Source organism: Rhinatrema bivittatum, chromosome 6 (assembly GCF_901001135.1).
Source record: "Rhinatrema bivittatum chromosome 6, aRhiBiv1.1, whole genome shotgun sequence".
NCBI classification, from domain to species: Eukaryota; Metazoa; Chordata; class Amphibia; order Gymnophiona; family Rhinatrematidae; genus Rhinatrema; species Rhinatrema bivittatum.
In genome coordinates this window covers 1-27,034 of record NC_042620.1, presented here as the reverse complement: position 1 = coordinate 27,034, position 27,034 = coordinate 1, and the positions used below count along the sequence as shown (strand labels likewise).

General features: G+C 42.8%; 1 protein-coding gene across 2 annotated transcripts in view; it reads left to right on the top strand.

Annotated features, from left to right (window-relative positions):
• The window catches only part of LOC115093338 (fibrous sheath-interacting protein 2-like), a 561,966-nt gene extending 541,530 nt beyond the window's left edge, over positions 1-20,436 (top strand). For both annotated transcript variants that reach the window (XM_029604965.1, XM_029604966.1), the window contains 3 exons: positions 4,534-4,583; positions 7,128-7,185; positions 20,253-20,436. In XM_029604965.1, the coding sequence (XP_029460825.1) occupies positions 4,534-4,583; positions 7,128-7,185; positions 20,253-20,332 (188 nt within the window). In that variant the 3' untranslated portion in view covers positions 20,333-20,436. The remainder of the gene's footprint in view (positions 1-4,533; positions 4,584-7,127; positions 7,186-20,252) is intronic.
• The last annotated feature ends 6,598 nt before the right edge of the window (positions 20,437-27,034 follow it).

Below are 27,034 nucleotides of genomic sequence, written 5' to 3'. Positions count from 1 at the left end.
TACATCCACCAGCCACCCAGCTATCTACATTTCTAATAATTGAGTCACCAACTATGTTGTGTGGCCTAACCCTTCCCTCCTGGGCAGTAGCCCTGGGAGACTTGTCCTCAGTGCGAGAGTACAATACATCACCTGGAGGGCAGGTCCATGCTACAGGATCACTTCCTGCTACACCAGGGTGCTGTTCTTCTGCTGGGAGACCTTTCTGATCCAAGGCAGCACTGGGGCTGCCAGACTGGATTTGGGACTTGGCTACTATGTCCCTGAAGGTCTCATCAATGTACCTCTCTGTCTGCCCCAGCTCCTCCAAATCTGCTACTCTAGCCTCCAGAGATCAGACTCGTTCCCTGAGAGCCAGGAGCTCTTTGCACCGAGTGCACACATACAATCTCTTACCGGCGGGTAAAAAAATCATATTTGTGACACTCAAGGCACAAGACTGGAAAACTCACCTCCTGCTGCTGGATTGCTGCCTTCATCTTAATTTTATTGAGTTCCTAGTTAAGTTTAGGATACTAAGGGAGTTGTAATTAGAATACTTTATATTTACAGGTGAATTTACCAATTAATCAGCTAGTGTCCTACAAGGGGATGATTAAACTTTCATTAAGGGCTGGTACAGTAGTATGATTTAGATAAGAGCCTGATTGATTTTTAATGAGAAAGTGTCTTTTGCCTAAAAATCAATGGTTGAGTGGGTGGGAAAGACAGACACTAGAATTAACTATCTCTGGCTTGCTTATTACCTCAGATACACACAAACTCTAAAGAATATATCCCAGTATTTCACCTTTCTCCAAACTTTTATAAGTACAAAGATTTCCCAAAGCCATACTTACCAATCCTCTTTTTTTTTTATTCTTTATTTATTGCTTTCTCATTATTAACAAGAAACATTTACACAAGAAACAATTACGGTGACAGCATCTAAGGCAATCATTTTTTTCCATAAACATACCTTTATCTTAATAAACATCTGTCACAAATGATTATACAAGGAAATATAAGCGAAATCCTTACATATTGAACAGCATAAAGGAAAAATAACTTCTAGGCATTTTTACATTTTCATAGGACCCAAGCTTTTTTTTTAATACCGGTCTATTTTCCCTCGAGAAGATCTTTAAGACCCAATGGATCTACAAAAGAGTATGTTTTACCCTCTAATTTCACAATACATTTGCAAGGATATTTTAGACTAAAATATCCCCCTTTATCCACTACCTCCTTCCTATATTGTAAGAAATTCTTTCTACGAATCTGCGTAGGTCGAGTAAGGTCTGGGAAGATCCATACTCTTTGACCATAGAAGTTTCCCAATCTATTCCGAAAGAATGATCTCATAGTATTCTCCCTGTCTGTGGAAAAGGCAAATTGTACCAAGAGTGTTCCCCTTGATCTTATTTCTAATTCGTCCTGCGACTTCTGCAGCAAATCAGATATGTCAATTGTGTCTTCCCCATTATCTTTTCCTTTAGAATTTTCTAATTTGTTACCCATTCCAATCTCTATCTTTTTATCTCCCAGATAAAAAGCTTTTACAATCACTGGTAGTACTTTCTCAGGTATTTTTAAAACTTGCATTAAGTAGTTCCTGAATAACTCCAGTGGATCCATTTTCTTGATAACTGGGAAATTATTAACCCTCAGATTCAATGATCTTACAGTATTTTCTAGATTTTCTATTCTTTTATTCACTTCCTCTTCTATTTTTATCTGATGGGTTTGAATTTTTTCAACATGAAGGACACGATTTTCTATTTTATTGATAATCTCTCTTTGGTTTCCTATATCAGTGGTATTTTGTACAAGCGAATTAGAAGTTTTAAGTACAACCTCTGTTAAATTATTTATTGAAAGGTCCAGTTTTACCAAATAGTTCCACAAAGTTTCCAGGGTAATGTTTGCAGGTTTCTTTGGCAAAATGTCTCTTTTAATAATTACACTAATGTTTTCCTGTTCTCCCTTTTCCAACTCTGTACTCTTCGGTGTACTGGTCTCTTTTGGCAAAGTAGTAGTATTCTCCACTAGACCCTGAAGTTTTTCCTCTACATGCTTGATCCGTTCAGAGGAATCCACATTCCTATCCAAATTTTCAAAATTTCCTTGCAAATTCAAAGGGGTCAAGACCTCCTCATATAGGCCTCCTGGTATTACAGGGGAGAGCCCCCTTTTGCCAGGTGGTGATGGTGGAGCCGGTGCGGCCGGGCTCAGAGATGTTTCAGTGGCCAAGGGAGAAACACTCTGTTCCAATGTTTCTCCTTCAGCGGCCTGGTCATCCGGGTTACTTTTAGGGTCCAGCCACTCTAATACCGTTTTTTGTCCACTTTCCTGTATAGCCACCTCACCCGGAGGCATAAGCTTGGCCTTCCTTTTTGTGTGTGGCATATCAAGGCAAATTTAAGGAATTATCTAAGAGACTTAAAACGTATCTGGTGGTCCAATGCAATCTAACAAATAAGGATTTTTCTAATGGAGGCTTCAAGAAAGAAGGCTAATAATTCCTACCTGGAAAGATTACAAATTCAGCGACCAGCTTTCTTAACTGTCCTTAGTATATTGGCGAAATCCCGGCGAATTCCCGTCGAAGCCCGTCAAAGCCCTGCTCAGCCGTGCGCCCCTTGAGCGTGCGCGGCTTAAGCAGCGCGCAGGCGTCAACTGCGCGCCGCAGGTGCCAATGCTTTTAAAATCACTTCCTGGTTCCGCCTCTCCTCATTAACCAGTAGGAAATCAGCGTCTTAAGATGTCATAACGTTAGGGCCAATCTGATCACCCCCGGGTTTTGCTGTCTGCCTCCTTACCAATCGCTCTCAACAGGAAAAAACAAAAGAGAAGCGCGGACTTCAGGTAGGACAAGCCAGTTCTTTCCTGCCTGCCTCAGATATTGAGGCAGGCGCCAATGCTTTTAAAGTCACTTCCTGGTTCCGCCTCTCCTCATTAACCAGTAGGAAATCAGTGTCTTAAGATGTCAATCCGTTAGGGCCAATCCGATCACCCCCGGGTTTCGCTGGTCGCTCTCAACAGGAAAAAGCAAAAGAGAAGCGCGGACTTCAGGTAGGACAAGCCAGTTCTTTCCTGTCTGCCTCCTTACCAATCCTCTTTAACCACCATTAAATTGCTCTTCACTCAAAGAATTGAAGGTGTTGAGATTCGCGTACCTAACAGCGCACATTTCCGGTCCTCTTCTACTGCAAAGGGTGCGGGGCCTCTGGAAGCTGGGGCTGTGGAATTCAATTCCTGGATCGCTTACGGTGACCTCTGGGCGCTCTCATTCATTGCCAGAGGATGTGGTTACAGCAGTTAGTGTAACTTGGTTTAAAAAAGGTTTGAATAAGTTCCTAAAGGAAAAATTGATAGACTGCTATGATGATAATTAATAAGCAATAGTAGCTTGTGATCTATCTAATGTTTGGGTACTTGCCAATTACTTGTGACTTGGATTGGCCACTGTTGGAAACAGGATACTGGGCTCGATGGACCCTTGATCTGACCCAGTACGGCATATCTTATGTAACTTATGCAAGTTAACAAACAATCCCCAGGATTCATCATTCTGCTATAAATATAGCGGAATGATGCCCCGCGGGAAAAAAGGGACAGGGTGAAAGTATGCAACTGGCCGCATCACGGTGGTGCATTTTTGTCCACCGTGGTTGCAGCCTGACTGCACATGTTCACCCCCATAGTGCCACGGGAAAAGGTGTTGTTATTTCCCGCGGTACTGCCTGCGATAATGTGGAAAACATTATCGCCAGCAGTGCCGCTGGGCCATAACCTCGCCAAAACACCACCCACATTTCTCCCCTTCTTCTGATTTAAATTTTACTGCCATAATGCAGCCGTTATTGCATGCATTAGGGCCTTATTGTGTGCGATAAGGCCCTAACACAGGCGATCATGGTTCATTGCAGTTGAAAGAATGACCCTGTTTGCAGGGAGAGAGGTCCGAGTACTGCAATTCTGTCTGAAACCTCTGCATTATCCAGCATTTTATTACTTAATTGATTAAATTGCAGAGAAACTGCCATTTCTATGACCTTCCCAAAAAAGAAGTTATTTGATATAGTCTATAATTTGTGTGACTCTTTGAGTCTATATTTGATTTCTTCATAAGAGGATGTACTAATACTTTTTCAATGACAGTAAGAAATCCTTCATTCATTGACATATTTCCTATACTTGTAACAATTCAGTTTTGCTAATTTAAGCAAATTTGTGGGGCAGGAATCAAGCAGAAAGGTTGTAAGCATGTGATAAAATCTTATATGTGTCTTCTAGTTTTATTTCCCTTACATTTCCCAATTTTTCAGTCTTAGTTGAAGCAATGATATGATGATAGTGGAAATGTTGATTTGCAAAAAATTCTCTCTGATATTACACTTCTTTTCTATAAAGAAAACTGCAAAATTGAGTCCGGGTCCTTGAATCTGTCCTATACAATTTTTTTTACATTTGTCTTCAGGAGATTTTTCATGTACTGTTTTAATTTATAAAATCGGTGTATTTTTCTCACACTTTACAATTTTTTCACAGAATACTTTGACAGTGCAATGTTCAGAAAGGGTAGAACAGAAGATGCAAAGGTAAATATAAGTAGTTATTCTGTATATTTTGGAGGAAATTTTCAAAGCCATTTACATGGCTAAAATCCAGTTTAGGTGTGCAATTGGTTGTACTGACATAGCCTGGGTCTAAGTGCATGTTAAAATTATGAGCATAAAAGTAAACCAGTTCCATATGTACTTTTATATGAACTGAGCAGATGCATCCCAGGGGGTGAATGAAGTTAGAGATTTATGCATATAAGGGTAAATTTTTAAAGGCATGTGCCAATTTTATAACATGCGCGCATCGCTGCACACGTTATAAAATCCGATACCCGCACGCATGTACACACGGGTTCTGACTCTCACATGCAAGTGAGGTATTTTATAAAACAACGCACAGCGACGCAATTGGCCCATCCCCAGTTGCCTCCCAGTCCACTCCAATGAAAGAGCGGACTGGGAGGGCACTTCCCTATTCCCCTACCTATCCTTCCCCCCCTTTTCCCCTCTCCTCCCTGACCCCTAAACTCACTGTAGCATAACTACATTTTTTTGTTTTTGAACTTACCCGCTCGACAGAGCAGGAGTAAGTTCCATACGCTGGCCGGCTGCCTGCGCACTTCACCAGGACAGTTTAAAATGGTGCTGTCGCAGCCGGCCCCCACCTCACTCCCACCCCACCCAGACCCTGTCCCTGGCCTGCCCCTTTTATACAACCCAGCATTTCCGCATGTACCAGCAGATACGTGCGTGGCCAGGCCATTTTGAAAATGCGCCAGGTTTCCACACGTATAAAACAGGAGATATGTGCGCGGCTGGGCTCCGTGCCAGCTTTTGAAAATTTCCCTGTATATGTATATTTTCAGTTTTGCATGCATATTTACCTATGCAGCAAAGGGGCGACCTAAGGGCATTCCTAGGCAGGGCCAAGAAGTGCATGAATAAATTGCTATTTTAAATGAGATTTATGTGAATAAATTTAGACAACTTATGAACACAATTTTACACTCATCTGTTGTCTTCTTTGCTTGGGTGTGAGGTCTTTTTGAACGGAGGAGTTCAGGATGAAGAACTAGGAAGGTCACAAATACCTGGAAAAGGAATGTATGAACTGGTGGATGTATCGGCAAACTGCTGATTTCAGTTATGCATGCATTTTTTAAAATGGACCATCTTCCATGTACAAATTTGGGTTATGTGTAAGCAAGTACTGTTTTTTATCGCACATAAAATATAACCGTGCATGTTTATAAAATAGGTAGGAAAATATGCACTTTCTATGTTTTTCAGGTATTCACACTAAACAAGCATATGTGCATCTGTTGGGAGGCAGACATACATATATTTTACAAGCTGCACGTATCTGATACTCACAGATTATAAAATACTGTAGTGGATCTCCACACGGCCATATATGCGTGTATGTGGGGTCATGTGGAGTTGTTTGAAAGTTCAACTCGCACAGCCCCATATGCATGCGTATATGGCTGCAGGGAGATCTAGGACAGTATTTTGTAACCTCTGTGTATCAGGTACATGCAAATTATAAAGTACACGTATATCTGGTTATACATGAATAATTGCAATTCATTGAAAGCATATATTTTCTCTACCTATTTTATAAACATACACGGATATAATTTTTGTGGGTAAAAGAAAATATGACTTGCTCGTGGAAATAGGTATATTTTTAAAAAATACACATGTACTTAAAATCCCTAGTTTTCCAATACCTCCTCTAGTTCATCCAGTCTGTCTCCAATTTGACACCCTCCTAGTACTTTACCCTGAAATCCCCAGTTCATCCAGACTTGCCATCCAACAACAGCAAATAAAAGACAAGTCTAATATGATTTGTGCTAGATAGTTAGCAGGTGCAAGATTGCATGAATAAATCGCTAAATGTATTCACATAAAACTTATAGAAAAGCACTTTCCTCTTGATCATGCCCTGGAACACCCCTTTTTTCACAGGAAAATGTACGTATGAACCAAAAATATGCATGTACTTTTGATGTTTATAAAATAGCATGTTTTATTTATGTATTTACAAAAATATATAGCCCACCATATTAACAATTTCTGTTCATGGTTCATAATGAACACAAAATAACATTAATTACAACAACACATCTTAAAACACATCTGCAAATACACGCTACTTATGCATGTACATGCTAATTTTACATGCGTAACTCTTTTGAAAATTCACCCCATAGGTTTTCCTCCATGACTCAAGCCACAAAAATAGCGGGGCAAGGTATACAAGTACTCTTATATAACTTTATCAAAATTTCAAAGAAAAATAATTTGCAAAAGTTCTATGAGTACAAGTGTACCCTTGAACGTTGTGAAAATAGCGACCATTATTTCTTCTCTTTGCTCCATTTTCCAGTACACCATACATTGCAAATAAGCTGTCATCCTCCTCAGGGCCAATGCATGTCTATTTATGAAGTAGTCAATTGTAAAGTGAATTGGGTTCCTGTTTGAATGAATTTCTTACTACTTAAGAGTGAACTATTATTATTAGACTTAAGTAGTATTTAACATTAATACTGTTTTCTTGTCATGATTCAGCTTAAACCAACATTTGAAGACATTTCATTTAGACAATTGTCACTACAATCATCAGCAGGTATGACATGGCTGAAATTATTATTATATATGAGGCGAATATTCAGTCGGCCTTTTAGTAGACAAGTTATTCAGCTAAAGTTAGCTGGATAACTTGTCCCATATAATCAGTGGGATAAACATCACACTGCACATATTAGACTAAAATTATCCAGCTATATATATTTTGTTCAATGGCTTGCCGGTTGCCCCCACACCAACAATCCTACCTCTGTGCCCGGTCCCGGCGAACACAGCGGGATGCTGTTGACACGCAGTGGATGCCACTGATTTGCACTTCCCAATGTCTCCGGGCCAACCGCTCTCTTAACGGTGGGATGCTGCTGGCATGCAACAGATGCCAACACTCCCACATTCCTCCATGTCTCCTCTTACATGCAACATAGTTTAATTTAAAGGACCACAGCATGAATAGCCCCATGGTGCCACTGAATGATAACACAGCCTCTGGCCTATTAAAGGCCCTTGTCTCCCTTCAGTCCTCACCTCGGCAACAGGTCAGCCTGTTTCTTTTAATAGTGTGAGTTGCCAGCATCTTCATGCATTAGCTCCATCTTGTCTTCATTCTTCAAGTCTAGCTTGTCTTTGACTCCAGTGTCCATCATGGTCCTTCTTCAGTTCTTCATTTCTGCAACGTGTTCCTCACCTTCCTATTTGCTCCTTGCCATCCTGCCCTGCCTATCCGTCCCTTCTTCCCTACTGGGTACTTGATCTTGACCTGATTTTGGGCATCCATGCTTGCCTCCTGTCCCTGATTATTGCCTGCTTCTCAGACCTTCCTGAATGCCACCTATCAGTGACCACTGCCTGTCTCAGGATATGCCTAGTCTCCATCCATTTTGACCTATTTAAGTCAAAGTATCTCCGTCATTCGCAGAGACCCCCCTCTTAAGACCAGCCAGCCCCGGCACCCAAAGACTCCAGCCAAGGGGAATGCGGGCTGGGGATAGATGAAGCTCCATATGTGCCTCTGCCTCACCCAGATCCACCTGCAGACATTAGGAACCCTTAGTGCTCCTCCCTGCAGGTTGCACCAACTCCACCTCGGTCTAAGGGTCCATGTCAGAATAGGTTGCCAAGTACATGTATGCAGTGCCTCTCTTCCTTCACCGGTGCCCGCTGCGATCGCTCCCCGCACCCGATGTCGACCAACCAGGTCCAGAGCCCATGAGACCCACCTATGGCCCCTTGTTCATCGCAGGACAACACAGTACCACCGTAGCAGATAACCATGCCCAGAGTGACATTAGCAAGTGTGACAAGGTTCACTTTAAATGTATGCGCAGGCCTGCATTTTGCTCTCTTCCTTCGCCGTCACCCGCTGCGATCACTTCCCACACCCGATGTCGACCGACCACGTCCAGAGCCCACGAGATCCACTGACGGCCCCTTGTTCATTGCAGGACAACGCAGTTCCACCAGCACAGATAACCACGCCCAGAGTGACATCAGCAAGTGCGACAAGGTTCACCTTTAAACGGAGGCGCGGGCCTCAGGCTCAAACAAACAGATTAAGTCCTCTTAAACCAACTCCCCACTCACTTATACGACATCATCTCTATACCAAGGCCCAAAAAAAGAGGAGGAGGCCTCCTACTATCAGTCAAGAAAGACCTTAGACTAATATCCCAGACCGTCAATACCTCACCCAGATTTGAAATTGGTCTATTCAAATCATCACAACAACAAGTATGCCTAGTTTACACACACACACACCCCCCCCAGGTCTCCTTGATAACAACGCCTCCCCCCTCATTGAATTTATAGCCAACAACATAGATATGGACATTCCAGCTATTGTACTTGGTGATTTCAACCTCCACGTAGACTCCATCCCCCTATCCCTCACCTGCGAAGCCTTTCTAGCCTCCATTAATGCCATGGGCTTTAAACAAATTGTAACCTGCCCTACACACAAAGCAGGTCACTCCCTATATTTAATCTTTATAAACTCACACATTGTCTCCGCTGATGCTCCCTCCTGCACCCCTGTCCCTTGGTCTGACCACTCACTCATAAAAAACAAACTATCCATAAAGAAAATAGCTATTTCCCATCCTACACACAATAATACTATCCATTTCAGAAAACCCTGCAACAAAGACGACTTAATTATTTCCCTCACTAACACCCTTGATAAACTTGATCTATCAAATGCCGAATCTGCCCTCTCCACTTGGCATAATCTCACTAACAACATTGCTGACAAAATCTGCCCTCCAACTACCAAAGAACTAAACCCCTCTCACAATACCAAAAAACCTTGGTACTCACCTGAACTAAAAAACCTTAAACGTGACCTAAGAATCAACGAAAAGAAATGGCGCAAGGATCCCTCTCCTACCCAGCTGGCTTCATACAAATCCTCCCTTCACATCTACAGAACTACTATCCTTAAAACTAAACGGGACTTCTATGCTCTTAAAATTCACAACCTTCAATATAATGCCAAAACCTTCTTCTCTAATGTCTCTGACCTTACTAAAACTTTCCCCCTCCTATATCTAACGAAGACTCCAAAATCAAATGTGATGACCTTGCCCACTTTTTCAATGACAAAATCTCCAAACTTATGTTACGTTATCCACCATCCACCCCTTATACCAGCTCCCTCCCTAAAAAACCCTAACGCCACCCTGGACTCCTTCGAGACCACCTCCTTCTCCGAAATAGAATCACTCTTAAAGAAAATAAAACCTTCATTACACCCATCTGATACCATCCCCACAAAATCCCTCTTGACAATCCCAAACATAATAGCCAAACCCCTAGCTGGAATCATCAACTGTTCCCTCACTCTTGGAAATGTCCCTGCCTCATTAAAACAAGCCATTGTCAAACCTATACTAAAGAAATCTAACCTTGAGCCTGCAGAACCTGCCAACTTTTGGCCAATGTCAAACCTACCCTTTTTAGCAAATCTTATGGAAAAATTAGTAAACCTCCAACTTTCTGATCACTTAGAAAAACATAATATTTTATCCCCTTCCCAATTTGGTTTCCACAAATTCTTCAGCACTGAAACACTTCTAATCTCCCTGACAGACACTCTCCTCAAAGGATTAGATAATGGCCACTCTTATATCATCTGCCTTTGACACCATCAGCCACAACATTCTACTAAATCGACTCACCGAAATTGGCATTAATGGAACCGCCCTTCGCTGGTTCGAATCTTACCTGGATAATAGACACTACAAGGTCAGAATAGGTAATAGCGAATCCAAACCCATCAACTTAACTCGAGGCGTTCCCCAAGGCTCTTCTCTTTCCTCTACTCCTTTTATTATTTACTTTCTGCCCCTATGCCAACTCCTCTCCGATTTAAGTCTCACTTACTTCATCTACACGGATGACGTCCAAATCCTTATTCCCATTACAGAATCTTTATCCAAATCCCTCAAAACCTTGGAAAATTGTCTCTCTTCGATTAACCATCTCCTCACAAATCTTAATCTCACCCTTAATATATCCAAAACTGAACTCCTTATCATTTCTCCTCACCATAATACCATGACCCCTTTTGACATCAACTCCTTTCCCCCTTCAATATCTATCTCTCAACATGTACGAAATCTAGGTGTCATCTTAGATAACCAACTAAACCTAAAAAATTCATTAACTCCACCATGAAAGAATGCTATTACAAACTCCATGTTCTCAAAAACTAAGACCCCTCCTCCATTTCAATGACTTCCATACTGTCCTTCAGGCCACAATATTCTCCAAAATAGACTGCTGTAACTCCCTACTTCTCGGCCTCCCCACAACCACCATCAAACCACTCCAAATGTTACAAAATGCTGCCACTAGAGTCCTCACTAACACTCGCAAAAAAGATCATATCACACCCATCCTTAGAGACCTCCACTGGTTCCCAATCTCTTTCAGAATTCTCTGAGTGTAACAATCATACACAGGACTCTACACAACCAAAACGTTCACTGGCTAAATGACTCCCTACACTTCCATACTTCGAATAGACCCACCAGATTGGCCTACAAAGTATCCTTACACACCCCCTCGCCTAAACTTACCCATCTTATCTCTACGAAAGAACGTACACTATCTATTGCAGGACCTTCAAACTGGAACTCTATGCCTCCTGATCTCTCTCAGGAACACTGCACCCAGTAAATAAAAAAAAAAACAAAACTAAAAACCTGGCTTTTCAAACAGGACTTTGTATAATCCCCTCCCCCCTAAATTGTCCATTATACAGTACCTTATACAATCCTTTCCACAGTACCTTATACCAGTGGTTCTCAACCTTTTTTCGGCCGGGACACACCTGACAGATGGTTCTCACATGCAACACAAACTGAAAATGTGACCATCACGGGGCTATATGTAAACATACACTTTGCATCCATGGGAACCCCCTTGACCTCCAACAATGGATGCAGAGCAGAACTAGGGCATTACCCATAGAACTCACCATGCAAAAAAAAGATATTCTGGTTCTGATGACATCTCTAAAAGCAAAACAAACTCCCTTTACTACCAGGCACAATAGCCCTCCTTATGAAAAGGCAATAATTTACCACTAATGATCTCCTATTGAGAAAACACAACACCCCCACACAGAAATAATTGTAAAACTATAGTAATAAATGTTTCAAAACAGCTGATGAACAGAACAAGGTCAAACAATTAAAACTTATAAAAATTATTAAAAATTGTCCAAATATCAAAATATTTCAAAACAGCAGACACATCACATAATACTCAATAATTTAAATGGCAGTCAATCAAGTAAAATGAACTTAAACTGCCGCCTTTACTTACCCTCTCCAGCAACTCTCCTACTCCTTTCCCTTGAAAGCACGTACCAGGAGCAGCAGCTGGTTGAAGACATCCAAAAGATAGGATGGAAGGAAGAAGTGTTGATCATTGGAGATTTTAATATGCCAGATGTAGACTAGAGAATCCCATCTGCAGAATCTAATAATGGTAGAGAAATAGTGGATGCCCTGCAAGTAGCTTTGTTCAAACAAATGGAAATTGAACCCACGAGAGAAGGAGCTATATTCGACTTAGTGCTCACTAATGGAGATAATGTCTCTGATGTCCAGGTGGGCGCCCACCTCAGCAGCAGTGATCATCAAATGGTGTGGTTTAATATCACAAAAAGGATACGGAAAAGAAGCACAAAGACCCGAGTTTTGCAGTTCAAAAACACGGACTTTGATGAAATGGGTAAGTACCTGGAGGAAGAACTAAAAGGCTGGGAGAATGAGAGAGATGTGGATTAACAATGGACCAATCTAAAAGGAGTAGTTACCAAGGCAACTAATCTATATGTTAGAAAAGTAAAGAAAATCAAAAGAAAAATGAAAACTATCTGGTTCTCAAAGGAGGTGGCTGACAAAATAAAGGCCAAAAGAACAGCATGACAAGATATTCATAATGGCCTTCCCTGGTATTAAAAGCTATCTTCCACTTATCACCCTCTCGTATCCTGATCAAATTATATGCTCCTCGTAGATCAAATTTTGAGAACACCCTGGCTACCTGTAAGCGGTCAAAGAGTTCAGCTATTAGTGGTAGTGGATAGCGGTCCTTAATCGTAATAGCTTTAATCCCCCGAAAATCGATACTGGGTCGCAAAGTCCCATCCTTTTTCCCAACAAAGTAAAAAACAGCCCTGGCAGTGGATTTGGACGGTCTGATAAACCGTTTATCCGAGGACAAGCAGGATGCTAGTCCTCACATATGGGTGACGTCACCAACGGAGCCATAGTGCGTGAAAGTTTTTTGTCAAAGTTTCTAGAACTTTTGACTGGCACTGTGGTGCCACTGAGCATGCCCAGCATGCTATGATATTCTCTGCCACATGTGTCTCTCTTCACTCTTCGTCTTTCCGCGCTGCTGTAGGCATCGCGGGATAGGAGCCGTTGAGATTCTCTCAACAATTTTTTTGACTATAAAGTCAGCGATATTCTCTCTCACAGATCTCGAGGTGTAATTTATTCACTGGCCAGTGAGTACCTCTGTCTCATTTTTCCTTCATTTGAAGGGAATATTTTTCTTACGAATTCTCGTTTCATTTCGACGGCTGTCGGTTAGAAATATGGCTACAGGTTTTAAAAAATGTCCTGTATGTGCTCTGAAAATGTCGATTACCGACCCGCACATCGAATGTGTGCTGTGCCTTGGAGAAAAACATGAGGTAAATAACTGCCCACAATCCGCCGAGATGACACCGAAAGGCTGCAAAGCTCGACTTGAAAAAATGGAACATCTGTTCCGTCTTCAGCTCATCCCATCTCCTTCGGCATCATCGAAGTTGTCTCCGGCTGGAGTGACTAAGCGCTTGTTATTTAAAAAACCTTGCCCGGGGCCGTCGGGGGATCCTTCGTCGCCTTCATCGACATCGACGAAATCCATCGACCCTCAAAAGTTAAAACACAATCATCGACATCGACGACCATCGATGCCCGAATCCGCGTCCCAGGAGCCATCGATGGCGAAGCGGCCACGGACCAAGGAAACATCGGCATCTGTGCCTCATCCTCTGTCTTCATTTCCTGATCCTCTGCAGGGCTCTGCACCGGATCCTACACCTCAGCCTCCGCCACCGCTTACAACTGCTCTGGTACCATCAGTTGTAACACCGGAATTTTCTGATATTATCAGACAAGCGGTATCACAGGCTTTAATGGAACAACAATTGATTCCGACGGGCTCGTCGATGCCGATGCTCCCAGCATCGATGCCGGCAACTTTGCCGATGCCGGTGGGACCACCGATGCCGGAGTCGACCTCCAGGATAGAGGTACACAAATAGCTATAGGAAGAGGCTGTTCCCTTAAGGCAAGTTTTGTGACATGCCGAACCCCACTGAGTTAATTTTAAAGATGTCCAATCAAACTGGGGGTTATGGCGTTGCAACCAGAGAATACCAAGAATGACTGGGTGGATGGTTTTGTGGATGACATAAAGAGAAATTTCTTCCGTGTGGTTAGGTGCAATGAAGTAATCCAGAGGAACCGTTTGGTGTGTAATTCTCCCCGGCAAGGGGTCTCCATGAATAGAGGAGATAATCAGCGGTTTCGGGCACAGACGGATAGGAATGAGCAGTTGTTTTACAATATCTTGCAAGATGAAATTTCCTCCAGCCCTGGAATCTACTAGAGCCAGCGTGGTGAATTTCTGGCCTCCGAGGCAAAAGGTAATAGGCAAAGAAAGTGGAGGGGGTGGTGAAGTGATGCCTAAGGTTACTCCTTCAGAGGTCTCTAAACTTTGTAATCTCCCAGGACGTAAAGGACAGCCAGTAATGAAATGACCCAAACTTCCACAATATAGACAAAGGCCGGCCTTGCGACGCCTTTGTCATTCTTCTGGGGAGAGAGGACCACGTCCTAACTGCATAGGTTCTTCTGTAGTTCCTTCAGAGATAGATGAAGAATGGGGAAGTGAAGAAGAAGAAGAGTGTGGAGGACAAGGAGCTTTCATACGCCTTCTTGAACCCAGAGCCTCATGAGCCCTTTCTTTCAGACGGCGGTTAATCTTGGTCGCTAGTTCAATGAGGGAGTTCAATGAAGAAGGAAGTTCCTAAGCTGCCAGCTCGTCCTTAATCTTATCTGACAGTCCTTCAAGAAAGATGGTCCGAAGAACGCATTCTTCCCAATGGAATTAAGAGGCTAAAGTTCTGAATTCAATTGTGTAGTCAGTGAGAGTACGTCCTCCTTGACGGATATGTAGCAGCTCGTCCCCTGTGGCTGTCTCTTTACCATTTTCCTCAAACACAGTTCTGAATAACTCCAAAAACTGAGGAAAATCCTGTAGGACTGGATCTGAACGATGCTACAGCAGAGAGGCCCAAAGCCAATGCCTTGCCTTCTAACAGGGACAAGATGTAATTCATCTTCGTGAAATCATTTGAAAAGAGGTTAGCTTGAAGACGGAAGTGCATGTTGCATTGGTCGAGAAACTCCAGACACAGATGAGGTTCGCTGGAGTAAGGTGGCTGAGCAGGTAGTGGTTCACACAGTATATTAAACCTGGTTGCTGGGTCCCAAATAGGGTTGTCATCAGGGCCGGGATCCCAGCCCAAAAGAGAGTTCAAATTATAACTGGTCATGCAAAGGTTTTAGTCTTTTCTAGTGATTCATATCTGGATTGTCTGTGTTTGTCACTTTCCATTGGGAAGGGTCTGCCGGCGACTCCACGGGTCCCTTGACTCGAGAATGGCGAGTCCACTCTTTCTCAGTTGTGCGCACCACTGTTTCTGTGGTCAGAAGGATTTGAAGCAGTCCTTCCCACTTTTGCTGTAGCTTAGACTCCTTCCACACCTTTATCAACACCCAGTCTCAGGACCAGAACCGGTGTACCACAGAGTCCAGTGGAGGGGTTTGGATAGATCTCAGTCCTTTCGTCCCAGACAGCTCAGACAGGGTGCATGCTGGGGTAGTAGAATCTCTCATGCCTCCTAATGAAGGTGTGCCGACTCATCCCCGAGAACAGGAGATAGGGGGTTGCCTCTCTCTCTTTTATCAGAGGTGGGTCAAAATGATGTCAGACCAGTGGGTCCTGAAGGTGATATGAGATGGATATGCACCGCAGTTTCACAGGACATATTCATGGTGTCTCCCTGCCACTCCCCACAGAAGAGGCAGGCAGTGCAATGTACATTGTCACAATTAAACTCTGCAATTTGTAGCCAGGGGATGTGGTTAGTGCAGTTAATGTAGCTGGGATTAAAAAGGATTGGATAAGTTCTTGGAGGAGAAGACCATTAGCTGTTATTAATTAAGTTGACTTATAAAATAGCCACTGCTATTACTATCAACAGTAACATGGAATAGACTTCTTTTTTGGGTACTTGGCAGGTTTTTATGGCCTGGATTGGCCACTGTTGGAAACAGGATGCTGGGCTTGATGGAACCTTGGTCTAACTCAATATGGCATTTTCTTATGTTCTTAACAGTCCATTCTCCCTTAAATGAGATAAAGAAGAAGACAGAGCCAGTATATAATTCTTTAAAAAAATGTCCTTTGTTTTGAACACTGATATTTCCCCCGCTCCCCCAGGTAGGGCAATCGAAAAATCATCTCCTAGGTGGATACTCCCAAGATCCTTCCTGGGGTGGGTCCTTATCCGTAGCAATGCCAGGGGTAAGCACTTAGTCCAGGGCATGCTGGTTTCAAAAATAATTTTGGAGATTTGTTGTTTCAGGGTTTGGTTCATCCTTTCTACCCTTCCAGACGATTGTGGATGCCATGCCGCTATGGCCTGGACACAACACGGCTATGCCCTGGATACTGGATCTAATAACTTGTAGAGAAATGATACCGGGTGTTTCTTCCTCCAGGCCCCCCCATATCTGTGTGAGCACTCCCAGTGCTGCTTCATCATCTACTGTTCCAAAGAGGGTAAAGCCAGAACTGGGGAGGAGATTAAATCTCTCTTTATGCCCTTCATAATCTCCTCCTCCTTTTCTAACTACTGCTAACGAATCACTTCTTCAGTAAAATTTGCATCGAGGGGTTTATTCTTATGTGCATATGAGTATATCCAAAGCCTTCAGTATCCTGTTAATCCTAAAAATTTCCTCAGTTCCTTTTTGGTCTTTGGCATGGGTAATCCTATTATTGTCTGGATTCATTCAGGGTTTATTCTCCTTTTTCCTTCACTGATTAAATGTCCTAAATATTTCATCTCCTTTTCCACTTATTGTAATTTGGTCTTGGATACTCTTAAACGTTGCCCACCTAGAAAATTCAGTAATTACATCTGGTATCATTAGGATATGCATAAATTATTATTGACAAATGTATTAGCATATAGTTCACTTCAGACCTCCCTTCTTTCACTGATACATCACAAAAATGTTTCGTATCCTTGCTTTACCTGTTTGTCCAGCCTCTTGAACTTTTGTTTTCCTTAATTCTTTCTTTGTCTGTCTCAGTTTTAACAGATATTCTTCTCTGTGTTCCTTTTCTTGTATCCTTTATACTTCTTGAATGTTGTTCTTTTTTCCTTTATTTTTTCAGCCACTTCCTTAGAGAACCAGATCAGTTTCTTATTTCTATTACTCGTTTACTTTTCTATCATGTAGAGTTGTTGCCTTTTTAATAGCCCTTTTTCACTTTGGCCACTATTGTTCCACCTCACCCATTTTCTCCCAGGTTTCCAGCTTTTCCTCTAGGTAAGTCCCCATTTTGACAAAGTCCGTATTTTTTTTATTTCCAAATTCGGCTCTTCATGTGTCTTCTCTGTATCTTATTTTCAAAATGGCAGCATACTGTCAGATCATCACTGGAGCTCAGGTTAGCTTTTAGCTGAATATTATAGACATTATCTCCATTAGTGAGCACCAGATCGAGGATCGCACCCTCCCTCGTGGGTTCCATTACCATTTGTTTGAGCAGAGCCCCTTGAAGGGCATCTACTGTCTCTCCACATCTCCTAGATTTTGCAGAAGGGATGCTCCAGTCCACATACAGCAGATTAAAATCTCCAACGAGTAACACTTCTCCTTCTTTCCCACCTTTTGGATGCCTTCTATGACTTCTATATCCTGTTTTTTTGTTGGAGTCGGTATATAAATGTCTGCATTGCTTGCAGGCAAATTTACAAAATTAACAATGTTTATAAAAAAGTAAAAGAAAATATTGCCAGAAAAGCCTAAAAATCAAGGTTGTCATGTTCAGTGTTGCCAGAACATAAGGTGCATCTGAGACTGTACAGAGCTGCACCATTCAAGATGTTTGAGAAGCAAAAGGGGGCTGGGGACCGAACCCCCCCCCCCCAGGGGCATTAAATATTCTTGCACCAGCCCTGCTGACTCCTGCAAATTCAGTGCAATATTTTAAAGCAAGTGCAAGATATAGGTAAAACCAAATGTATGTGTTGTGGAGATGGTGAATTCTCACACATAGTTTGGGTTTGAAAAGCATGTTTGCAAATATGGGGAGATGGTCATGGCCTGTTTGTGGCATTGCGGTAGGAAAATCTGCTGCTTCTCCTATCCATCTCATACAGTTAATGCAGTGGCAGTAATAATTATAGAATCATGTCTATTAACTTCTCTATTTACTAAGCTCCAAGTTGGTGCTTGTAATTGGACAGATGGCTGTCCTGGGCATCAAATACTCTTGTACTAGCCTTGCCTGTTCCAGCAAATCCCCAAGTAGCCCATTCCTGATTTTGACCACCAGTACCCTTTTAAGACATTTTGTGATTCTATTTAACAGCATATTTGGAGTTTTCCTACCACCACTACCACCACACACACACACATATGTTTTATGGCAAAGAAATGTATAATTCTACAATTTAACACAAAACCAAAATTAATTTTGTCTCCACTCTAACCATGTCCTCACTCTTTTTTTGCCAAACAAATAGAAAATCTACTCCCTTCAATGTGCAGTGCATTTCAGGTCATCTCCTTGCTGAATGGGGAAAGTATCAGCATACTGCTGCTCAGGGGTGGTAAAACAAGTAGCTTGATTTATTCAAGCCCTGCAGGGTGGAAATGAGGCGAAAGAGCAAAGAAAGCATTTGTTTTAAGTCCCTCACAGGGAAAAAATAACAGGAAAACAGTGATGCACGTTGCCTTCAGAGCTATATCATACTGCAGTTCACAGCTAGCTCACTCAGGATCCCAGGAATGGCGTTGATTGCTATAGTACTATAATGGCACCGTTGATAACTGTTTGATAGAATAGTCTGGGGCTCATTTATAAGGTGTTACGTTAACACTGAAAGTGTAATATAAGGCACTAGTATTCCCTCTAGCCCTGAAAACAGTGCTGTATCTTTGAGTGAAACTAATAGTACAATTTTGCCATATCATATGGCATTATAGATGGTAGTGGTTCTCACCCAGGGATACCTGGAAGCCTTTCAGGGAGTTCACAGCCAGCCCATTACTGTCGAATGAAAACGAGAAAGCTGAACTGCAAGAGACAGCCACCTGCCACTGAGATGGATGATCCTTTGTCAGCAGCAATCTATACATCTACCTACAATAAGCCATGTAGAATATTTAATCTTTTTTTTCTTTTGATGGGAGAAGTAAGGCGAATAGAGAAGTGTTCACTTGTAATATTTATCCGTCTGACTCTTTAAAATGAGCAATGCAAACTTAAGCTGTCTGATACTCACCTCCCCTCAGGCGTAGCCCCCTCCATTTCACCCTCAAGCTTCAAAATGTCACCAATTTGACAGAAAGAGACAGCAAAGCACCATTAGGAGTATGCCTTGCAGCTACCGCAGCTCCCTTCTGGAAAGACGCCAAAAAAAAACACATGCCAAAAAAAATAGCCCAAAATCCCACAGCCAAAAAATGAAAAAATATGTCCCGCACACACTCAGGAAAAGTATCGCAATTGAGCGTTAAAACCACCCATCTGGCAACATTGCACCAAGGTAGCATGGCCTTGAAGGCAGGAGCAATCTGTGTGGGAGGCAATTGACACTCCCTGGATTTGACCTTTCAAACAGGAAATAGCATCCACTTAAACTTCTGAGAATTAAGGGGAACCCAATATCCAAATCTCTCTGCAGATGAATATCTGGAATTTGAAGATTTAAAGGAAGGGAATACTGAAAGTCTGGTAATTGCAGAGGGTTTGAAGAACTCGTTTTCTAGTTTGATATGAGGTTTGGTGTGCAGCTGCATTTGGATAGCATAGCCATAGAGGTAGTAAATGATACTGCTGGGGCCAAAAGTATCACTCAGAAACAGCAGGTAGCTGAGAGTATTTTATTATTATTTATCTGTGTTTGTTATCAGTTGCTTTTTTCGATGAATTATGCCAGTATTTTTCTGTTAATCACTCGTTTGATATTCACTAAGTTATCCAGGCAAAGTTACCGGCATAGCTGTAGCTGAGCATATTCAGTCTTTCACTGAATATACTTTGCTAAATGTACAGAGACAAAATTATCCATGTATAGTTGTTATTCACAAAGAGAGACTGAAAGCTGCAGCAATTAATTGACCCTTTTTTGAACTAGTGGTGTAGTATAAATTTTTTATGATACCATTGTCAAGTAATGTGGGAGAAGAAAGTTTTAATTTTTATTTTGTATGTTGTGGATTTCCTTTACAGAATATTTTGACAATGACCTGACAGCAATGGAGAAAAAAGAGGAATCAAGGATGAAGTTGGCACAAGTAGCCATTCCCTAAATGTTTGGAAGACTCTACCCCCCATCTTCTTCACCAAGACAATGGCTTCTTATATGGCTCAGATGGGGCTTTAAAGTTGATATTAAAATCTTGAGTTATTATTATATTTTTGTTATGAAATATTTCAAATTGTCTTCACAATAATTTCTTGTAAACATTTTGTGGATAATTTTAAAGAATGGTATAAATTATTAAAATTGGGTTTTACATATATAAATGTACTTTATGGGCCTGGTTTTAAAAGGGTTACGCGCACCGAGCCTATTTTAAAAGGTCCTGGCGCTGCGCGTCAAGCCCCCGGGAAGCATGTAAGTCCCAGGGCTTGCAAAAAGGGGCAGGGTGGGGGCGGGGTGTGGACGGTCCAGGGTGGTTCAGCCCCAGGGTAGCATGGTCTTGAAGGCACGACAAATGAAATCAGGCATACATGTGCACGCATTGGGTAGTCCGCACACAAATAGGCCGAGTGCGCTTCTTTTAAAATATACCCCACCACGTGTAAGTGTTGTTTTGAAAAATGCAACAATATATGCCATTGAAATGTCAATAGGGTTTACATGCATAAGTGCACTTTAGCGGCCTGAGTCTGAACAGAATTTACTTGTTTAAAACTGGTATTTAAACATGTAAATGCACTTTACTTATGTAAGGGTGGTTTTGAAAATTCCATGGCGAGGCCAACTTTTACACATATAAATCCCAAATTTATAACCTAATGCAGCGCGAATATTTACTTCTTCAGTTTATCAGGTGTAAATGAGAATATAACTCTTTATAGCCAAAACAAGACTGGATAAGGGGTCTGTGTGAACTAGGGGGAGTTCAGGCAGAAGTACCAGAGGGATCTGGATGGCAAGAGTTCGACTGTGCAAATTGGTGTGCTAAATGGTAAAACTGGAATTTTCCTTAATGTGCACATGTTATAAAATAAGCTAATTTCGACATGCAAAAGCCAAATCCAATGGAAAATATGGAAATAATGTTTCCTCTTGTATCTGCATAAATGTAAGAACACACATATGCACGCTAAGCATATTTTATATAATGCGCACAATTGCATAGATAATGTTAAATTGTAGCGCATGTGTGTATATGGGTGCACATGCGCTGTTTTTAAAATCTTCTTTTTTTACGCACACCAAGCCACAGGTCATTCTTAACCATTTATGAGGATAAAACCAGCCCTGTATAATGTCTTTGTCCAGGATGGCAATTATTTAGGGGCAGGAGTGAGGCTAAGATTTGCAGTCTTCAAGCTCTGCAGAATCTCATTTATCATAGAATAGCCTTCTGCTGCCCTGCAACAGACTCTTACAGGAGGTAGGGGAGGTGAAAGCACCGTAAAATCCCAAAGTCATTTCTGCATAAAATGGGATTGGAAAATTGTGCACTGAGCTTTAAGAATCAGTGCTCATCCTGTTGGAATAGGAATGTAGATATGAATGAAAAGAAACACCATAAGGCCAATCTAATCTTCCAAATTTGTCAGTAGTTGATACACATTATACTAAACGATATTCAGCTTTTTATTAATTTTCTCACTACAGATTTTGTATGCTTATTGCAGGGATGTGAATCGTTTTTTGACGAATTAAAATATCGTCTGATATATTTTAAATTGTAAAAAATCATTAGAGCCGCGATACAATAACAATTCCCCCGATTTATCGTCAAAAAATCGTAAATCGGGGGAAGGGGGAGGGCGAAAACAACGGCACACTAAAAAAACACTAAAACCCACCCCGACCCTTTAAAATAAATCCCCCACCCTCCCGAACCCCCCCAAAATGCCTTAAATTACCTGGGGTCCAGAGGAAGGGTCCCGCTGTGATCTTCCACTCTCGGACCTCTGGTGCTTGTAGAAATTGCGCCGTCGCTACCTTAGGTTTTTCGTATAGAAAAACGATTCGCGGCAGGAGATCGTTCCCGTACCCCCACTGGACCCCAGGGACTTTTGGCCAGCTTGTGGAGTCCTCCTGACCCCCACAAGACTTGCCAAAATTCCAGCGGGGGTACGGAACTACCTCCTGCAGTCGAATCGTGTTGTCTACGGCCGGCGCCATTTTGCGCAAAATTAGGGTCAGGGTCAGGGTCAGGGTTAGGGTTGGGTTTAGGGGTTAGGGTTAGAGGGTTAGGGTTAGGGTTAGTAGGGATGTGCAGAGCAAAATTTTATGTTCATATTTCTTATGTCCGAAAGGGGGTCCCACTTGCGGCCAATATGGACATAAAAAAAATCTAATGAGTTGGGTATATGTACATATGTCGCCCATTAAAGTCAATGGGGGAAGGATTTCCAGCCTATTTTTGGCTGCAGAATTGTGGTTTTCTTATCAATTGGCCCAGGAGAGAGTTCCCTTTCCTTTGTGCAGGGAAGTACTCCCTGGAAAGGGTCCACCCCTAGAGTTGTGTGTACCCGGTGTTTACATTGGCGTCCAGTGAATATCGTTGGCGTCTAGTGAATTCCGTTGGCGTCTAGTGAATTCAGACGGTACTTACGCACTTCAGCAGATGACAAAGGAATTGGAGGATCTCTCAGAAATAAGAATACGTGTGGGAACACAAGGTCTGGATGAACAGGCAGGCACAGCAATGGAGTTAAAACAGCAGTAGGAACACAAGGCCTGGATGAACAGGCACTTCATTCGAGGACAGAGGTCAATCCCAGCTAGGGACACAAGGCCTGCATGAATAGGCACAGGAACTAGGTTAAAACACTGGTAGCTCGCCAGCATCTTTCTGATGCATGCTAGAATATTGGCAGCGGTATGGGCATGGTCCGTCAGGTGGGTGTGCAGTAAAGCCCACCTCCACCCTCATGCTTGTTCAGGGAAGGACTCCCTGGAACGGGTCCACCCCTAGAGTTGTGTGTACCCGGTGTTTACATTGGCGTCCAGTGAATATCGTTGGCGTCTAGTGAATTACGTTGGCGTCTAGTGAATTCAGACTGTACTTACGCACTTCAGCTGATGACAAACGAATTGGAGCCTAGGATCTTTCACAAATAAGAATACGTGTGGGAACACAAGGCCTGGATGAACAGGTACATCATTCGAGGACAGAGGTCAATTCCAGCTAGGGACACAAGGCCTGCATGAACAGGCACAGCAACCAGGTTAAAACACTTGTGGGAACACAAGGCCTGGATGAACAGGCACCGCCACTGAGTTAAAACACCTGTGGGAACACAAGGCCCGGAAGAACAGGCAGGCACAGCAATGGAGTTAAAACACCAGTAGGAACATGGATGAACACTGATACTCGGATAGTACAATTTTTTTTTTATGGATTTATATTCTTATTCGAAAACGTTTCTAGCACGTCATACTTGATTACACTCAGGTACTGTAGGTATTTCCCTATCCCCAGAGGAACACAAGGCCTGGATGAACAGGCACCGCCACTGAGTTAAAACACCTGTGGGAACACAAGGCCTGGATGAACACGGATACTCGGATAGTAATTATTTGTTTTTTTAATGTATTTATATTCTTATTCGAAAACGTTTCTAGCACGTCAGACTTGATTACACTCAGGTACTGTAGGTATTTCCCTATCCCCAGAGGAACACAAGGCCTGGATGAACCGGCACCGCGACTGAGTTAAAACACCTGTGGGAACACAAGGCCTGGATGAACACGGATACTCGGATAGTAATTATTTGTTTCTTTAATGTATTTATATTCTTATTCGAAAACGTTTCTAGCACGTCAGACTTGATTACACTCAGGTACTGTAGGTATTTCCCTATCCCCAGAGGAACACAAGGCCTGGATGAACAGGCACCGCCACTGAGTTAAAACACCTGTGGGAACACAAGGCCTGGATGAACAGGCAGGCACAGCAATGGAGTTAAAACACCAGTAGGAACATGGATGAACACTGATACTCGGATAGTACAATTTTTTTTTTATGGATTTATATTCTTATTCGAAAACGTTTCTAGCACGTCATACTTGATTACACTCAGGTACTGTAGGTATTTCCCTATCCCCAGAGGAACACAAGGCCTGGATGAACAGGCACCGCCACTGAGTTAAAACACCTGTGGGAACACAAGGCCTGGATGAACACGGATACTCGGATAGTAATTATTTGTTTTTTTAATGTATTTATATTCTTATTCGAAAACGTTTCTAGCACGTCAGACTTGATTACACTCAGGTACTGTAGGTATTTCCCTATCCCCAGAGGAACACAAGGCCTGGATGAACAGGCACCGCCACTGAGTTAAAACACCTGTGGGAACACAAGGCCTGGATGAACACGGATACTCGGATAGTAATTATTGTTTCTTTAATGTATTTATATTCTTATTCGAAAACGTTTCTAGCACGTCAGACTTGATTACACTCAGGTACTGTAGGTATTTCCCTATCCCCAGAGGAACACAAGGCCTGGATGAACAGGCACCGCCACTGAGTTAAAACACCTGTGGGAACACAAGGCCTGGATGAACAGGCAGGCACAGCAATGGAGTTAAAACACCAGTAGGAACATGGATGAACACTGATACTCGGATAGTACAATTTTTTTTTTATGGATTTATATTCTTTTTTTAAAAATTTTATAGCACTTCATTTATTTTTATATTTATTTTTCATTTTTATATACTGACATTCTTGTATTCAATGCAAATCATACTTGCTTACACTCAGTTACTGTATGTATTTCCCTATCCCCAGAGGAAAACACAAGGCCTGCAGGAACGGGCACAGCAACGGAGTTAAAACACTTGTGGGAACACAAGGCCGGGATGAAGAGGCGCAGCAGTCGAGCACAGAGGTCGATCCAGCTAGGGACACAAGGCCTGGATGAAGAGGCACATCATTCGAGGACAGAGTTCAATCACAGCTAGGGACACAAGCCGCGGAGGAAAGACACTAACCAGGATCCTCCAAGCCCTCATTTTCTCCAAATTAGACTACTGCAACTCTACATTTCTTGGACTCCCTTCCTCATACACAAACACCACTCCAAATGGTTCAAAACACAGCAGCCCGTCTACTAACAAACACTAGGAAAAGAGACAACATTTCCCCAGTCCTAAAAGACCTCCACTGGTTACCAATTCAGTTCAGAGTCATTTACAAATCCATCACCTTGATATACAAAATCTTTCACCAACACACCATAATCGACCTACAAATTCCTCTCCGTTTATACAAATGCACAAGACCGACCAGGGAAGCCTACAGAGGATGCCTCCTTGTTCACCCTCCAAAACCACTTAATCATCAAGCACCTTTAGAGATTGGAGCCTTTCCACAGCAGGTCCACCGTTATGGAACTCCATACCCCCAGATCTCAGAAATGAAACCTTGCCTCCTAACCTTTCGGAAAAGACTCAAGACATGGCTTTCAGGGCAGCCTTCCCGAACTGTACCTAACACACACCATCAATAAATTCTCAGCTCAGAAGCTGTATATATTGGACGCCATATTTGTAATGTAGTCTTGTATATTTTTATATTCTACACATGTATATAATTAACCTCCTCTATCCCTCCTTTATTTCTTACACTCCTCCCAGTTCATAGCCCCAGTTAATTGTAACTGCATCTCTTCACCACGTGTATTTATGTTATAGGTTGTTTTCTTTGCACCCCTGTTTTCTGTAAAAGCGACATCATGTGAACGATTTCCATGAATGCCGGTATAAAAAAAACCTTAAATAAAATAAATAAGTAAGTACCGCAAGGGAAAGTTGAAAACAACTTTGAAGAGGGAGTTCAAGAGGGCGTGAAATTGTAAAGAGGTAAATGGGTGGGGTCCGTGCAGTCCGCCCGCAGGATTCAACCCGGCGGGTTCGGTCGGGACCGTGGTTTCGGCGGATCCCCCACCCCCACCCCTTTCGCGGGGGGTGGGGAGGGGCGGGGAACGCCTCCCGGGACGGCCCCGGCCCCCGCAGGGCGCATTTCCTCCGCTGCGGTGCGCCGCGACCCGGCAACGGGTCAGCTGGGAAGGCCCAGGGGGGGCAGGTGGCCCGCTGCTCTGGCGGCGCGTTGTTATAGCCCCCCCTCCCGGCGTTTCCTCCTTCCCCTTGGCAACTGTAACTTGTCTTAACCTCATTCACTACATCTATGCAGACGATGTTCAGATTCTTATTCCCATAACAGAATCTATTAACAAACTTGGCTATTCTTACAAGCCTTCCCTGATCCTTCAAACTTCACTAGATAAGTACAGCTACTCAGCTTTTGAATATGGAACTTCGCCCCTCCAATATTCTCCTCATTTAGCTACCCTACTATGCACTTCAGAAAATGATGAAAGGAATTGGAAGATCTCTCAGAAATAATAATACGTGTGGGAACATAAGGTCTGGATGAACAGGCAGGCACAGCAATGGAGTTTAAAACACCAGTAGGAACACTAGGCCTGGATGAGAGGCACATCATTCTAGGGACAGAGGTGCAATCCCACCTATGGACACAAGCCCGCGGAGGAAAAGAAACTAACCAGGATTCCCTCTGTAACGGCGAGTGAAGAGGGAAGAGCCCAGCGCCGAATCCCGCTCGTCCGGCGGGCGGCGTGAAATTGTGGCGTACGGAAGATCGCCTCTCTGGCGCCGCTCGGGGGCCCAAGTCCTTCTCATCAAGCCTCAGCCCGCGGACGGTGTTAGGGCCGGTAGCGGCCCCCGGCGCGCCGGGACCGGGGTTTTCTCGTAGTCTGTCTGTTTGGAATGCAGGCCAAAGTGGGTGGTAA